The sequence below is a fragment of the Helianthus annuus genome, chromosome 9, assembly GCF_002127325.2.
Source record: "Helianthus annuus cultivar XRQ/B chromosome 9, HanXRQr2.0-SUNRISE, whole genome shotgun sequence".
Classification (NCBI taxonomy): Eukaryota; Viridiplantae; Streptophyta; class Magnoliopsida; order Asterales; family Asteraceae; genus Helianthus; species Helianthus annuus.
In genome coordinates this window covers 181,818,733-181,836,460 of record NC_035441.2, presented here as the reverse complement: position 1 = coordinate 181,836,460, position 17,728 = coordinate 181,818,733, and the positions used below count along the sequence as shown (strand labels likewise).

Here is a 17,728-nt window from a genome sequence, read left to right as displayed (position 1 = left end):
AGTTCAAACAAGTCGTTGTAGTATAGTGGTAAGTATTCCCGCCTGTCACGCGGGTGACCCGGGTTCGATCCCCGGCAACGGCGTAATTTTTATTTTATTTTTTATTTTTGAGTAATTCTATACTTTTTTAGTTATTTTTGGTTATATAAAGGAAATATGGGTGATGTTAAATAAGAAAGCAAGGAGACAGATTAGAGGATATTAAACCCCTGTTTCATATCACTTTACAATATTGAGCGAGTCTCATGGTAGCAATCCGGGTTACTATACTTTTATAAAAACACATTACACGTTTCGAAAATCGAAAGGTGTAATGGTTTTTAATAAGTTTGTTAATAGTCATGTTCATGTATAGTTAGATAAGTTGTGGTACATAAGACTCTTGAAGATAATTGTTTATCATCGTTAATAATGTTTTACTACAGGTGTTTATGCACACATACACGACAATATGAACGCTAGTGCGCAACATGTACAAAGTAACGAGATGAACAACGATAGAACATATTTATAGATCCAAAAACTCATAAATAATCCAAAAATCTTGCAAATAATTAATCATACTTGTGTTCTATTTCTTGGTTTCAAACAAATATTCTAATCAATGGTCCATTTGATAGCCGAAGACTTAAAGAATAACATTAAAAATGGTAGAATTTACGCAGTTGCGTTTTTCTTCTCAACTAGTTTTTCAATAAGGTCCGCCGCTTCTTGAACCGTAGTAATGTTTTGAGAGTTCTCTTCTTCGACACTGATGCCAAACTCTTCTTCTAATGTCATCACAATTTCAACCTGCATTAACATAAACAGGTTGGGTTACATGGGCCTGTTAAATTGGATCAAATATATATCCTCAATTCATCATTTAGTAAATTTATTTTGGGCTGCTAAGAAGATACATAAATAAATTATACTATTGGGCCACAACCCAGACTCCACCTGGTTGTAACCATTTGTTTTTATAACTTCATTCATATACATATGTTATGGCCTTATGCATATTTTGTTCTTCTTCTAAACACGCATTAAGCGCGCACATGTATATATGCATGTGTTATGTAATTTTATGTGGCATGTTAACAAGGTCATGCACAACAATTTCTTGACGTCAAAAAAATGTGTGTTATGTATTTTTATGTGGCATGTAAAGAAGGTCGTGCATAGCAATTTCTTGACGTGAAAAAACCAGGACTTCGTTTTCAGTAGAATTGGGTTTGCTATTCAAAGGGGGTTGCAGTGCAGCTTGTTGCCCGTTTACCTGCCATTCTATGTAATTTTCTTTATTTTAAAGAAGATTTGCGTTAAGAAAGTGATGTGAGTTTGATGATAATTTAAATAGTTACCGTACATGTAACCAATGATCACAACTTACTGTGTCAAGAGAATCAGCACCAAGAGATGCGAATTTAGAATCAGGTGCAACCACGGTGTCAGCACCCAATGCCAACTGAGTCTTCACAATTTCACAAACTTTGTTCACAGTCTCTGGTTTTGCCTACCAAATTTAACGATTTACTAGTATCAATCAGTAATAAGTCCGATATCTTATTTGATAAACAAAGTAAAGAAGAGAATTACCACACAAGATATTTGAAAGCGCGATGTTCTCAAGCAAGGGAAACCACTTTTGTTTCGACCCATGGGGACTAACTTCAGCGCCGAGGTTTTCCCTACTATCTGCAAAGTAGAAATCGTTACCAAACCAGACACATTCGGGTCGGATTGTGGGTATGGGACTAGTTTTAAAGGATTAATCTTATAATTTTTCATGGGTTTGGGATCAGGTGATAGTCACCCAATTACTCAAACCCGTTACCAGAATATATTAATATATTATATAATATTAAAAATATAATAAATAGTATGTCGATTTTTTTAAAACCTGGATTTATTAAAATTCTAGAAGTACAGTTGAGTATTTAATATTTTTTTGAGGTGAGATTAAAATCGGGTTTCGAGTAATGGGCATCCCAATGGGTAAGTTTTAAGTTTTTAACGGGTATGCACAATGCCCATGAACATGATCGTGGGTATTGTGTAACGTGTACCCGATAGGTATGGTACAACGACAACTAAAACATTTGTCTCATACCCGACCCATTTTAATCCCTGATCATCAGTTTTGTTTCATGGTCATTTTCTGTACCTTTTAAACCGGCAGTTTTGTTTCCTTCAAACCAGATTTAACTCGTTACAAAAGTTAAATGTTACATATTCCCCCTTTTCATTCTAATAATCTTTTTCATTATATTCTTATATAATGTTACACCTTTTAATCATTTTTATCACCCGTTACTAACGGTTCTATTAGCTTGGTTTCAATTTTCAAAAATTCGGTTTCGGTTAATTTACAACCATTCAAGACTTTACCCTCGTGGATATTTTTTTCTAGTACCTTCCATCGTTGAAGAAACTCAGAGCCTTTAAACCGTTCATACCAAAAATAAAAAAAAAAATATTTTTTATATCATCTGTTTTTGAATATTTCAAATTTCATTAACATATGGTCCAACCAACAAATAGTCAAATTCATGCACTAATGGACATTCAAATATATGCACCAGTTGATAGTCAAAAAATATGCACTAATCACTAATGGCCCAATGAGTAGTTAAAATTAATGCACTTAGACCACCCGTAGTGGGGCGTTTTTTTTTTTAAATTGAAAAAAAACGCCCAGAAACGCCCCCACCCCCATTACGTTAGGCGTTATCCGGCGTTATTTTTGAAAAAAAATGTAACCGGCGTGTTTATTAAAACGCCAAAATGGGATTGTGATGGCTTGACTTTGGTTTGACTGGCCAATGAGAGAATAGATTTTTTTTTAATGATTGGAAGGGGCATTATTAGGCATTATTCCCACTACGCCAGTTTTGCAATAACGCCCCATGCTGACTGGGATGACACGTGTCGGATAATGCCCCATGGTGGTGGGGGCAATATTTTTCTTAACCACTACGGGTGGTCTTATAACTAGTCAAAATTAATGTGCCAAAACCTAATAAGACCATGTGTAGTGGTGATACACTATAATGCCCCCACCATGGGGCGTTTTGCGCCATGTGGCGTCCTAGTCAGCAAGGGGGCATTATAGAAAAAGAGGTGTAGTGGGGATAATGCCCAAATAATGCCCCTTCTAATTATTAAAAAAAAAAAAAAAAAAAAAAGAAAAAGCAACATTAATCCTATTGGCTAGTCAAACTAACACCCTGCCACCATTGGTCCATTTCCCTGCCAACATTAAGCATCCGGCGTTTTCATGAACACGCCAAGGGTGCCTTTTTCAAATTTTTTTTAATTATAACGCCCCATGTAATGGAGGGGTGGGCGTTTTCGGGCGTTATTTTTGAAATTTTTTTAAAAAAAACGCCCCACTACACATGGTCTAAAAAACTAACACTTAAAACTGTATATGCATTTGTATAAGCTAATTTTATATTTTATATGAAATGATAAAACAAAACATAAGTTGGAAACAAGAAATTGACCTGCATTGAAGTGGTTAACCTAACACAAGTAACTGGAACAGCAGCCATTGAGTGAGAACCAGAGTTGTTTTTTTGTCTGGTGAGATTAGTGTGTGAGTAGAGTTGTACTTGCAACTTACAAGTTAGAAGGGATATTCAGTGACGTACGACGTCCTAGTGGTGATTCAAGTGGATAGATGTGGTTTAGAAGATGAATGGTGTGTGGTAGTTTACACCCTGTAAAGCTTATCTATCTGTTTCACTACTTGTCTTACGTGGCAGATCACTCTGGTGGGCCATGCCACTTGTTGATGACTCAACTGTCAAGTGCTCTTTTTTAAAGTGAAAATAAAGAAAAAAAGAATTATGGCTTCGCCCGGGTTCGAACCGGAGACCTTCAGTGTGTTAGACTGACGTGATAACCAACTACACCACGAAACCATATATGCTTTATTCTCTATGGTTTCATATAAGGCTAATGTATATTTTTATTATTATTATTTTTTCGTGCAAGTGCGTGTATATTTCTGGTACTTGCAAATTTTTGATGAACGTATAACTTCGAATAATTTATAGTATATAAAATGTTTGGTTTTCATTGGAGAGAAAATACAAGTATTAAGAGGAGTGTCTTGTTTGCTTGAATCTTAATTTGAGTAGAATATAAAGATAAAAAATAATAGAATATATAAACACGTCTAAATGAATTATTAGAGTTCTTTTAAGGTTTCTTAGACATATTGACTAGAATGTCATGACTATCAGACTGTCCCTTTGAAAGTTTTCGATTTAAAAATATTAATCACTTCATTTGAAGTATGTGTATATTTTTTTTTACAATATGATCGTTTTAGTTTGTGATTAGGCTCCACACTAGGCAAAGAGGGTAGTGCGTGTGATGAAACTTAGGTAGCGTTCGGTATGTAGGAATGAGAGGTGGAATGGAATGTACTATTGTGAAGGAATGAAGAAAAGAGTGTTTGGTTGGTCAATGGAATGGAATCGTCCATTCCAAAATGCATTTCATTCTCTCAAAATCATTTCATCTATCCCCCCTGTTTTTTTTTCCATTTCATTCACTCTTCACCCTTCAATAACAACATCACAACCCACCACCGTTGCCACCACCCACCACCACCGTCATTCGCCACCGTCACCCATTTCCACCGCCACTTCCCGCCGCCGCCACCCACCTCCGTCCCTGCCACTGCCATCGTCGCCACCCACCGTCGCCGCTGCCACCTTCAATCACCGCCACCACCCACCTTCGATCATCGCCGCTGCCACCTTTGATCACCGCCGTCGTCGCCACCAACCTCCGCCACTGCTATAAACCGCCACCACCCACCGCCACCGCCGCTACCACCTGCGACCACCGTCACCGACGCTACCACCTCCGACCATCGCCACCACCCACCACCGCGGTCACCCACCACCACCGTTGTCACCACCTGTCGCCGTCTCCACCCACCACCACCGCCGCCGCTACAACTGCCACCTATCACCCATCGTTGACCACCGCCATCCGATTTTATTCCTTCGTCTTTTCTCGCATACCAAACAACAAAAAGTAATGCTTCATTCAATTCTTACATGGCAACCAAACAAGACATAGAATAGTAATGATAATTCCATTACCCCATACCAAACAAATCCTTAAAGTATTAGATAGAAACAAGCTAGAAAGTCATAAAGGGGTCGCGTGTATGGACACCCAAAGTGAACTTGGTAGCAATGGGGAAACTTGTGTTAGTCTATTATAATAAACTATAGGTGTAGTATAGATCTCGTATATTCTAATAGTTGTAGTATAATATAATAGAAGTGTAGTATAGAATACAATTATAAAATTTGTATACAAAAACTATAATTAAATGTATACACAAATTTGTAAAAAAAAGTGTAGTATATAATACAGTTATAACATAGATAGTATGGTATAATAAACATGTACCAAACCTATACTACATGATAACCTTTTAAAAATGTTTTTGGTTTAAAAAATAAAAAAAATCTTTTATTAAAATTATAATTAAATGTATGCAAAAATTTGTGAAAAAAATGTAGTATATAATACGGTTATAAATGTACCAAACCTATACTACATGACAAATTTTTAAAATGTTTAAAAAAAATTCTTTTACTAAACTTTGTTAAAACTATGATTAAATATATACAAAAAATTGTAAAAAAAAAAAAAAAAACAATACAATACGACCCGTATTGGTCTAGCCAGCCTCCAGACAAGAACTGACATATGCAGATTTGACTTTTGAACCTATACGACCCGTATAGACCTATACAACCCGTATTAAAAAACAAAATATACGAATAGATTGCTACTATACCAATAGATTTCCTCTTCCTTTTTCACCCCAATAAAAGTGAATCATCCAAATGATGGTTTCCTTTTTCATCACACAACAAAAGTGAATCATCCAAAAGGAAAGCAATATAGAAATGACAAGCACGAAAAATATGGAGGTTTTGTAATTTTTTATATCAAATATGGTAAAATTATTGGTTTCCTTTTTCATCACACAACAAAAGTGAATCATCAAAAAGTAAAACACTATACAAATATGACAAGCACTAAGGATATGGAGGAAGGCATATAGAATGTTGTCCAATCTTACTAGTATATCACATGCAAACTTTTTTTTTCTTTATTATTCGAGTTAACTTCCGTTTTATTCCCTTTAGTTTGGTCATTTTTACGGTTTTTCCCCAATCATTTAAAGCGACCATTTTTCTCCTTAATGTTTCGATCTTGTCGTTAGTTTGCTCCCCGACTCTAACTCCATCCATATTGTATGTTAACTGTAAAGGTATTTCGTAATTTCAAGTTAACATACAAGATCCAAGTACCCTTACGTTATACTTTAAATTACCAAAATGCTTTCCAGTTAACATACACTATGGATGGAGTTAGAGCCAGGGAGCAAACTGACGACAAGATCAAAACATCAAGGAGGAAAATGGCCGTTTTAAATGATTGGGCCAAAACCGTTAAGGTGACCAAACGACAGGTAACAAAACGAAGGTTAACTCTTATTATTCATTCTTGAATTAGTTGTCATACCATTTTATACGTAGACTGGTTTTCTTCTTCCTAATTTCCTATGCACAAATCAGCTTTTTGCCTTTCCAATTACGTAAATAGAATTCGAGTTTCCTTTTTATGCTCGCATAACTCATGGTTTATGTACTATTATTGGGTTAAAAGATGATACACGACTATAAAGTCACATTAGTCAAGACTACATGTATGTATCTATTATAGCATGATTATAGAGTATTTTATAATAAAAATAAATAAAGGTTATTTTTCATTTTTGTGATGCGTCTCTGTCAGAGTATGTGTAAACAACTTACTATTAAACAATTGATAAAATTGTGCAGAATGTGTCGCCTTCTTGAATCAAAAGTGATAATATATATTGTATATATAACAAATATAATGTTTCTTTTGTTGTTAGTTATCATAATGAAACGCATGTTTGAACAACATCGGTAACGGTATTATTTTTATGATTATCTTGACTTTTCGGTGTATATTCCATTGAAAACAAAGTTGTATTCACAATTCTATTCATTTTTATCTCTTTTGGTTGCTATAACGAGTGTCTATTTCGTACCAGTATCTTGATGTACTAAACCAAGGCTGATCAAAAACCCGCCGCGAAACGCGGGAATCATGATAGTTAAATACAAAAGCAAACCAACCAATTATAACAATATGTCTAGGGATAAAAAAACCATGAGCTAATGACAAATTTGAGTTTGTTTCATTAACTTCTTTCTTATCTGTACAAGATTATTTTAAGTGTACTACTTACTAAATGACACAATTTCATAAAGTACATTTTGTGAGCTTGGGAATGTGTATTGTTTGTTTAAGACACATGCAAAATGTCGTACTCTTATCGATTTGAACTTGTTTAAACTGTCTACATTTGAATCTTCAAATCAGACAAAACAAGATGGTTGAACCAGATTTCCAATGATTTTTTTTCTTCTAATATTCTATTTGTTGATACATTTACTACTTTAGTCTTGATATATTATTTATGCTAGTGTTCTTATTTTGTTAACATTGTAACCCAATATATTGATTTCATATTTTGTTTAAATAAGATACACACATAAATATATAACTCCTAAGTTATTTATAACGTCATTTGATTTTTTAACATGTCTAACCAGTCAACACCAGAAAGATGACATATTCAACAACCCCGTTCAATTATAAAAATATGGTATGTAACTAAAAAGTACTCATAGACGAACAACCATTTTAAAAGTTGCAAAGAAAATAAACATGTTAATACCAAAGGCCATTTGGTCCGACACTACCCTCATGATTTTCCTTATGGGAGCTCGTGGGTTGGAATTTCACCTGTCAAGGATTTTTTGCAGCTGTAAGTTTCCTTCAGGTCGCACGTGCCACCTCACCACGTTCTGTTCTTTGCACAAAAATGTGATCCATTTACCAGAATGATCCCGAATATCCATCATATTTGCCGTTCAAAAATAATAATAAAATAATAATAATAATAAACATGCCAATTTGTGACACTATTTTGACAAATTCACATAGAAACACGTGAAGTGTGTTTAAAATCCAAATGTGAAAAGCCCAAAACCATAAACCGTCCTGCGAGGGAAACAAACCAACGCAACCCCTCCCCCTCCGTCGTCTCCGTCATTAACAGTGTGCCGGAAACGCCACAATTCCGCTACTATAACTAAACCGTTAATGGATAATAATAACTTCCGGCAATCGGTGATACCGATGTTCCTGTACTCATCTTCGTCTTCATCGAAGTATCTCATCGAGTTCGAGCATTTGATTGCGAAACCGCCGAATTGTTCGTCTTCTTCTCTGTCTACGAGCGATCTAGGTCAGTTAGAGGTTTTTTCGCCTGCTTATTACGCGAAGTGTAGCATAGGTGGCGTTTTCAGTTGCGGACTTACTCATATGGCGGTTACTCCACTCGATATTGTCAAATGCAATATGCAGGTTCGTTTCTGTTTTCATTTTCGAGTGAGTGTTTGGTTTATGAGTAAAACCTAGGGTTTGTAGAGTCCAGTATTGTAGTAATCTGACTTGTTTGTTGAACTTATTAAGTTGTTATATAGTTTGATATGGTAATTACTAGGTTTACGCCTCTATGGTATTTGCATACCGGAGACACGCGATGACACGCGATACGCTTAGATTGCGGTTTTTATAGATTGTTGTTAGGTTTTGATTGGATTTGGTTATGGCTTGATGTGAAAGTGTGATCTGGTATTGGAATGTAGGTTTCTGTTGTGTAGCTTTATGTATTGTGGCTTGATACAGTGTGTTGTTATTTTTAAAGGAAAAGTTGTACGGAATAATATTATTATACAAAGGTTTAGAGTGTTAATGAAAGTTCATTATGACTTCAACTTGCAATTAATTAATGGCTTTATGGAAAACCTACATGAATTTGAAGCATGGTTTTAAAAAGCGTATAGCTATCTGATGCGTTTTGATCCGAAAAGCCGATGCGTGATGCGCGAAGCGCACTCATCACGTATGCGAGGTGTTCTTTATCAAAAAAATACTAAAAAGTTAGTTATAATTGACTTGTCAACCTTTAAACACTAAAATCTAGGATACTTTCATCATTTATAGTCAGATTTGTTCAATTGATAGTCTAACTTGTTCAAATACTGGTCAACTGTATAAGGCGCCACATCGGACCACATCATGTGATGCGTGCATCATGGAATCGCATCACGCAATGCGATCTCATCACTGCATCAGGTGATGCGCGCATTTTAAAACCAAGATTTGAAGTATTTAATATAGTTCTTGATAACCTCAACCAGGAATTAAGTTGAAAAGTGATCAGCAAACAAATAGGTGGAAAATACAATATAATCTCTTATTAAATTAACTTTGCACACCTAAGTTACTATACTCAAATTATAGTGATAAAAGAAAGGAGTGATAGACTCTTCATTATGGTCCCTATCTAAGTTTAGCAGTGTGCCCGCGTCACTTTGAATTTGAATTCATGTTGTCTTAGTTTCACGGCTTACAATATGTTTCCTATATATCTTCTTCAGATTAACCCTGCAAAATACAAGAACATTTCTTCTGGTTTTGGAACATTATTGAAAGAGCATGGAATTAAAGGATTTTTTACAGGCTGGGTGCCAACTTTGCTAGGTTATAGTGTACAGGGTGCTTGCAAGTTTGGGTTTTATGAATTCTTCAAAAAGGCCTACGCTGACATTGCTGGTCCAGAGAATGCAGCCAAATATAAAACGTTAATCTACCTTGCAGGTTCTGCATCTGCAGAACTTATTGCTGGAATTGCCCTATGCCCTTTTGAGGCAGTTAAGGTTCGTGTTCAAACAAATCCCGGATTTGCCAAAGGTATATCAGATAGCTTCTTAAAGTTCATTAATGCTGAAGGCACTGCTGGGTACGATTGTAGAGTCTAACTAATTTCAGATCAGTTGTATGGTTATCAGATTATCCGAATAATTTATTATTATTCTTTTTTTGTGCATTTTCTACAGGCTGTACAAGGGGCTAGGACCTCTCTGGGGGCGACAGATTCCATGTAAGTTAGATTATACCGCATTAAAGGTTTTGTATCATACTTACAAGCACATTATCATTTATATTAACGAGTATTAAGCCCCCTGCATTACGGTCGGGGGGTAAAACCGTGCCAAATAGCATCAATATCACACCACCGACAACGACCACCAACACTGAAGTTAATGCGAAGAAATTAGACCGAAACGTAAAACATAGAAAATAATAACTAAGTCGATTTAGTACCCGCACGTTGCGACGAACCTGCCAAACAGGAAAAAATAGACGACGTTAAAAAGTTGAACCACACATGCACGTTGCGCCGTGTTAACTCCAAAATTTATAAGTAAAAACGTTGAGCCATATACACACGTTGCGCCGTTTTAACTCGCAAAATTTAGAGCGAAACGTTAAACGAAAAATTTGCGAAATATAAAAAGCAGTAGACCAAAGTTGAAAGTAAAAAACTTGTGAGGTTAAATTGCAAAAGATGAGAACTTTTGGGTTAAAAGTAAAAAATCAAATAGTTTTAGGTTAAAAGTGTAATATCAAAAAACAATTGAATACTTCCTAAGCCTTGGGTACAACCCCTCTATGCATGAAAATGTTGCAAATTTATAGTATTTAAATTAAATTAAATAAATAAATTAAATTAAATTAAATTAAATTGTTTATTAATTATTATCATGTATATATCTTCAGATACAATGATGAAGTTTGCATGTTTTGAGACAATAGTGGAGATGATGTACAAACACATCATCCCCATACCAAAGGATGAATGCAGCAAAAGTTTGCAGCTTGGAGTGAGCTTTGCTGGTGGGTATGTGGCTGGCGTACTATGTGCTATTGTTTCTCACCCTGCTGATAACTTAGTTTCTTTCCTCAATAATTCCCAAGGGGCTACCGTTAGCAACGTGAGTCATACTCTTGTCCTTTTATCTGCAGATTTTCAACCTTAGTTTCCACATTTATAGTATTTATTCTTTTCGGTGCAGGCTGTCCAGAAGCTCGGTTTGCTAGGTTTATTCACTCGCGGTCTTCCTCTTCGCATTTTAATGATTGGAACACTTACTGGGGCACAGTGGGGGATCTATGATGCTTTTAAAGTAGTTGTTGGCCTGTAAATTTCTTCCCTTCTATATTTTGTAAAACAACGGTAACCAAATATTTGTTATCCGAAAGAGAACGGTAACTAAACTGTGGTTTTTTTCTTTGTAGGCCAACTACTGGTGGAGTTGGTGCTCGGTCTTTGAAAGGGAAGAGTTATGATAAAGTGGAGTGATGTTCAAGGACGCGTAGGAAGTTTATTTTTTTATGAGTAAATAACATTAGGTTAACCGTGGGGGTTTGGTTTCGTTCGTTCTGGGGTTTTTGGTTACCACGATTGTTACTTGAAACATTTTGCACAGGGTCCGTTTCTCATCATCTTGGTCATCATCTAATGAGGTGTACCAAGAAATCATTCGTAGCAAGCAATTTTTCAAAGCAAATCTAAAGCTTTCTTTACTGTTAATGTATATTGCATCGAATACGAGTTTAATCTACGTTCCAGACAGAAATTACGAACTACTTGAGTGTATTTATTCGCGTGTTATATCAAGTGAGTTTTCATAATTCATTTTTTGGTAAAAGGGGACGGCACCCTGTAGTTTTTACCGACAACCTAATAGCATTGGGCTTTCCGAGATATAGCTCAAGGAAGACACCAACCCCGAAAACACTAGCTATGGAGTATGGACTCTCAACAAAAGTGACCACAAAGAATCCTAACTAATAGCCCATCTATAAACCAAAGCACATCCTAATATATAAAAAGCATAATCATCCAAACCTAACAAAAAACAAACAAACAATAGCCATTTAAACATACATATTGATTTTCATACGGAGAAGAAAACACACAGGAAGTTTAAATAGATTGATATTACACTACAACTAAGTTTCACCAAGGTCTAAAGGAAATACGGTATCAAATACAACCCTCGCAAACACATGTCGCACTTCCTGTACACTTCCAATTGCCAGCAACTCATAATTAATATTGCCACCTTGCTTTGGCACAAATCTGGCTTCCTTACCTTGATTCACACATTCAAATATCTTCAAAGCCTTTAAGTACAAGTGTAAAGAAACAAACACCTGCACAAATCATAGTAAATATGTATAAAGTCCAAAACTACGTATTCATAACTAATCTTGTTGAAACTGCCACCTATATCAAAGAATAAGATGATTACCAGATCAGAATAAGGTGCTTTTGGGTAGCTACTCATTGCCCGCGACACATAATATGTATCTGTCATATTAGAAAGCGCCTTATTCACCGACGATCCAAGCTCCAAAATCTCTTTTTTCAGAGCCTTATGTTCAAGGTTTGCAGGCTCTGATAACTCACGGTAAGTTGTAACATGTGGTTTGGATATTTTTCTAGCTATGCTTATAGCTTCCTCCATATCTCCACCATTGTGGACAGCTAGGCTAAATGCAGCAACGACTAAAGGCTCCCTTGGTTTATCTAACACCGCCATGTGGAACGCTAAAATTGCCACCCTGAACACACAAATATGTTGACGTATTTAGACAAAAACGCATACTAAAGATGTTCATATCCTGTTGAAACCGACCAAAAACTTACCATAAACTACTATGACATGGTCTGTCTGGTGCTAGAAGCTTATCCAAGTTTGAAAATAATGACTGCAGTTGGACAATATGATAGAATCATTATGTTACAGCTCACTAATAACAATAAACAGATGGCAAATTGGATTTAAATAATCCCAACTTGCTCAATTTGGCCAATAATAATCCCAACTCAGTTATTGGCCGATAATAATCCGAACTGGTCCACTTTTGGCCGATAATAGTCCGCCGTTAAAAATAGCTTAACGGAGTTAAGCTTTTTTCCGAATTACAAACCGATGTTTTATGGATTTTGATCAGAACGAGGATACGAGTTGATTGATATAAAATTTACCTCGAAATACTACCCCAAACGACGAAAACGGTGCTTCAATTCGGGTGTTTAAACTTCCAATTAACAAAAATCAAGTTGTTTGAAGCACCGTTTCGAGGTAAGTTTTACATAAATCGAATCGTATCCTCGTTCTGATCAAAATCCATAAAACATCGGTTTGTAATTCGGAAAAAAGCTTAACTCCGTTAAGCTATTTTTAACGGCGGACTATTATCGGCCAAAAGTGGACCAGTTCGGATTATTATCGGCCAATAACTGAGTTGGGATTATTATCGGCCAAATTGAGCAAGTTGGGATTATTTAAATCCAATTTGCCTAAACAGATGTAAACTATGAAAGATAAACCAATATAAGTTGCTCATATTTAATGTTACCAAAAGCATATTACTCTTCTTATCTCGCCTCCTTAAACCATCACAAACAAAATATGCTGCCTGAAAAAAAAATGAAAACAAGTGAATATATATAATATATGCATAAACTCACTACTAAAGTTTGTGATTTTTTTTACCTGAATTGGTAACAGTAATTCTAAAAGACCAAATCTCCATAGTAACCTCAACGAAGGTTCGGCAGAACCGTATGCTAGCATGTAATTCATTTCCATAAGATGCCTCCCCTTGAATCATACGATTAGAAGATTAATCACCGAATTGTTTTTTCAATATTCAAACAAGAGATTAAAAAAGGTGAATAGAATTAGTAAATAAATAGTTAAATACCATGTCAAGCTGAAGAACCGAGTGTGCAAGGTGTTTTATAGCACGAGCAGTTTCTCTAGAAAAACCAAACCCTAAACGCGCAGCAATTCTAATGGCGCGTAATATGCGAGCTGCAACAGGGTGAAAGTTTCAGACTTTCAGGACACAGAATTGGTAAATGTTTATAATATTTACGAATAAGATAAATTGAAAACCTAACCACAATCCTCCACCAATGAGAAGCTGGCAGGAAGAATAGTTCGCACCTAAAAATTCATATTAATACAAGAGCGTTACACTTTGGAGAATAAACTATTGTTATACTATACATGCATAATTGCATACTTTAGCTTTTTTAATATCTTTGATTCCTCCTACATAGTCATAAATTGTGTTTGCATAAGGATCAAACATCAATCTGCAAAACGAAACCCAAAAACAATTACTACTTTTGGAAGAGTTGAAAAGATTCTAAGAAGAAAAAACAAGAATGAATAGATTCAGGAATATGAACCAATTATAGATAATATTGGAAACAAAGCCATTGAAGATTTAGGTTCCCAAGGCCAAAGCAGAAACCCGTTTATTGTTAAATCACGTTGCATACAGTTCCGCCAACGATTTTGATCTTTTTCATCATGTTGTTGAAAAACCAAAGTAGGGTCCACAGAGCGATTTCTTGCGGAAGTGCTGAAGCTTGAAACCTCTACTACATCATCACCAATGTGCACGTGGCAAATAGGAAACCGCTTCCCAACAATCTCACACCAAGAGAAAGCTTTCATCACCTGTGCAGTAAGATACACAAAACGTTCCTAAAAGTTGGCATACTGTACATTGTAAATCTCTAAACTTCCCATAAATTGGAAAGGCCCAAACTATCTACACACTTGGTGTGTAGATAGGCACCCAAAAAAGATGTTTTTTGTCCTTATATGCACACCCTGCAGTGTCGAACTGTGGCCAAAACGCGGCGTTTTGGTCCGGTTAACCAGACAAAGACTGACGGGTCTGTTGACCGGACCAAAACGCGTCTGGTTGACAGGACCAAAACACGGCCAAAGCTCGACGTTTTGGTCCGGTCAACAGACCCGTCAGACACCCGTCAGTCTTTGTCTGGTTAACCGGACCAAAACGCCGCGTTTTGGCCACAGTTCGACACTGCAGGGTGTGCATATAAGGACAAGAAACACCTTTTTTGGTGTGTAAATCGGCAAAATGGTGTGTAGATAGGTACACCCATTGGAAATAACTTTTGTCATTCAGTTATTCTCCATATAAGTACGACCATGAGTCACTAACTGACCTCTTTTAACTCTGCTGTAGTTAACACATCAAAGTCTTTGGGCGTGCGCTTTAATATTAGATCGCGCACACAACCGCCAACAAAGTAAACATCAAATCCTACAAAATGCGGATACATATAATCTTCAAGCGTTATACTTTTACACAAACTAATCATAACATAATGATTCTCAAAAGCCCAATGTAGACTTTTATGCCAGCATAATATTATCATACTAACACTTACAAAATTCAATTAAGTGAATAAGCTTACCTTTTCTTTTAAGACCATTTAAAACTATCCGTGTAGACTTTGCGATCATCGAATTCGTAATCCCGAACTCCTTCGAGCTAAACTTCTTCCACTCGGATGCCACTTTCCTACCTTCAACACCTTCAATTCCGATCAAAATTAACCAGTCAATATCACGAACATTCTTATCAGTGCTATAAAAACCGAGATTAATCGGTAATCGGTAGTCTACTGATTTGATTTCACCTAACCGGACATTCGGACCAAAAAATCGGTAGGCGGTTAAAGGCTGTCCTAGGCGGTCCAAATCGGCGCAAATCGGTCCCTTGGTTTTAGCCTGTTAGCCAAGAGTTTCCGACCCGGTGGCAGAGCTTGAACAAAAACTCGGCATGGGCCACCGGACTCTTAAAATCCAAATTGGTGGGGGCCGGGCTCTTAAAAATGTGATATTTTACACTACAAAGATATTTTTTTCGAAAAATCTCGGTCAAATTAACACTACGAGTGAAAAAACGACGTGCCAGTGTTCCAACTGATCCGTGGATCCCTGAACTAACATATTAATGTTTAAATTTTTTTAAGTACTTGATTTGTTATATTTACGTTTAATTGTTTTATGTTTGAACTATAAAATGTGAGCTTTGAAATATTTATAACGATTTGAAGACCTATTGATTCTAAAAACTGTGGATCGTTCGGACCTTTCAATTGATAGATGTAGATCTCGGACCTATGAATAAACTTTAAAGTATTATATTCATATTGATTTGTATATACATAACTTTTATAAAAATTACATATAAAAATTTGATTGCTAGTCGGTGCCTCACCGCTCGACTTGTGTCTAGCGAATTTTACAACACTCATCTCATATCTACATGTATCAACCAATTAACAATATTAAAACAGATCAAAAGAGATCAAAATACCTCCTTCACTACCGTTAACATGATCCGTGTTGAAACCATCTGATCCATCAACTGTTTCAATAGCCGCAGCACAAGTTAACCGAACCTTCATACACATAAATCACAACAATTTACGAAAAATTCAGTAAAACAAAACGTGAAAAAACACATAGTTTATAACGTAAAAGTACACTGGAAACACGACGGAAGAGAGACGAATTGAGACGAAAATGAGTGTGGCAAGAGTATCCCAAACCAAAACCGATCGCCATTTGGATGTGTAATTCAGGTGTGTGTTAGTTATTAAACTACCATTTGTCAGTTAACTGGATTCTAGGGTTTTACAGATGATGAATAGGGGTTTAGAATTAGCAGTGGATGGAGAAGATAATTTAGAATTTTTTTTTTTTTTTGGAGTTTCTTTCTTTGGGCCATGTTAGCCTGTTAGGTTTGAATGGGATTATGCTGTAAGTAACACAAGTAAATAATATACTTAGTTAATAGTTATTATGAGTAGTGTTAGAATGAGAACCACCTCGAGTTGTAAGAACCGCGAGAACCACACTGTACGGGGCGAGGTGGACCAATTTTTTTACGGAACTCATAAACCACAAACTTGTGGTGTAAAAAACTACACGCACGGCATTTTTTTAAAAATTTTTTTTTACGAATGTGTTTATAATACATGCATCTACGTTTTTGAAAAAAAAAATTGGTCCACCTCACCCCGGATCAAGTAGTTCTCGCGGTTCTTACAACTCGAGGTGGTTCTCATTCTAGCTATATATATATATATATATATATAGGGGAGAGTTCATTGGGGGAACACTAAAAAACGGGGAACCGGGGAACACTTTTAAAAATTCAATTTAACATATTAAAAATCAACTTTTTCTAAAAAAAATTCGACACTTTTCCTTATAAATGTAGAAACATTTTTAATAAAAAAATAAAAAACTAAAAAATATAAAAAAATGTTTAAAAAACAATTTAAAAAAAATATATCTTATAAAATAAACTTAACATCAATTTTTTTTTTTATTTTTTTCAGCACTTTTCCTTATAAAAATGAGAGTGAATTGCCAGATTTGTCCTTTATCTGTATAAAAAATTTTAGACGGTGTCTTTTATCTTTAAAATTGTCGAGCTTTGTACTTTATGTCTTAAAATGCTACACGTGATACCCTTTAGCCCTAACCTGTTGGGATTGAACCCTACCAGAGGAACAGATAATATAAAGCCAAAACCTGATCACAACAGTGGATTCACAATAAGTAAAAGCTCTCCCCTTGACAGTGGTTACCTATCTGCTGATACACTCAAAACACTGCTCAGAAGAACAACTGATGAACCAAACACTGATGAAACAACTAAAGACTGCTAAAAGGCAAACGCTGAGCTCTATCTACTGCTGTCTCTTAAGTACTGCTGAAGATCCAAGCACTGCTCATTCAAAGACTGATCACCTTTTGAAGAAAACACTGATGATCAAGTAATCAGTGCTTAGGCTACAACAGTGGAACGTGAACAGTGTTAGACTTGTTTGTATTGT

General features: G+C 35.8%; 3 protein-coding genes and 2 non-coding genes across 5 annotated transcripts; 2 read left to right on the top strand and 3 right to left on the bottom strand.

The window, feature by feature from the left end:
* The first annotated feature begins 11 nt into the window (after positions 1 to 11).
* TRNAD-GUC lies at positions 12 to 83 on the top strand. Its single transcript has one exon. It is a non-coding gene; the product is annotated as a tRNA-Asp (tRNA).
* Positions 84 to 488: 405 nt separating this feature from the next.
* LOC110879983 (acyl carrier protein 4, chloroplastic) lies at positions 489 to 3,686 on the bottom strand. Its single transcript, XM_022128538.2, has 4 exons — positions 3,489 to 3,686; positions 1,579 to 1,677; positions 1,373 to 1,495; positions 489 to 792 (listed from the first exon to the last, which is right to left on the bottom strand). Exons 1-4 carry the CDS (start codon positions 3,534 to 3,536, stop codon positions 658 to 660), a joined length of 405 nt encoding a protein of 134 aa, XP_021984230.1. The 5' UTR covers positions 3,537 to 3,686; the 3' UTR covers positions 489 to 657.
* A 148-nt stretch (positions 3,687 to 3,834) lies between these two features.
* On the bottom strand, positions 3,835 to 3,908 carry TRNAV-AAC. The gene has a single exon. It is a non-coding gene; the product is annotated as a tRNA-Val (tRNA).
* A 4,156-nt stretch (positions 3,909 to 8,064) lies between these two features.
* Positions 8,065 to 11,622, top strand: LOC110879985 (mitochondrial phosphate carrier protein 3, mitochondrial). The gene is made up of 6 exons (XM_022128540.2): positions 8,065 to 8,490; positions 9,570 to 9,931; positions 10,029 to 10,072; positions 10,753 to 10,967; positions 11,049 to 11,173; positions 11,272 to 11,622. The coding sequence occupies exons 1-6, from the start codon at positions 8,227 to 8,229 to the stop codon at positions 11,333 to 11,335; spliced, it is 1,074 nt and encodes a 357-aa protein (XP_021984232.1). The 5' UTR covers positions 8,065 to 8,226; the 3' UTR covers positions 11,336 to 11,622.
* Positions 11,623 to 11,839: 217 nt separating this feature from the next.
* On the bottom strand, positions 11,840 to 16,612 carry LOC110879984 (poly(A) polymerase I). Its single transcript, XM_022128539.2, has 13 exons — positions 16,368 to 16,612; positions 16,198 to 16,282; positions 15,290 to 15,409; positions 15,038 to 15,135; positions 14,311 to 14,519; positions 14,077 to 14,149; positions 13,952 to 13,997; positions 13,753 to 13,862; positions 13,542 to 13,649; positions 13,405 to 13,464; positions 12,689 to 12,750; positions 12,291 to 12,603; positions 11,840 to 12,192 (listed from the first exon to the last, which is right to left on the bottom strand). Exons 1-13 carry the CDS (start codon positions 16,446 to 16,448, stop codon positions 11,989 to 11,991), a joined length of 1,569 nt encoding a protein of 522 aa, XP_021984231.1. The 5' UTR covers positions 16,449 to 16,612; the 3' UTR covers positions 11,840 to 11,988.
* Between the last annotated feature and the right edge of the window lie 1,116 nt (positions 16,613 to 17,728).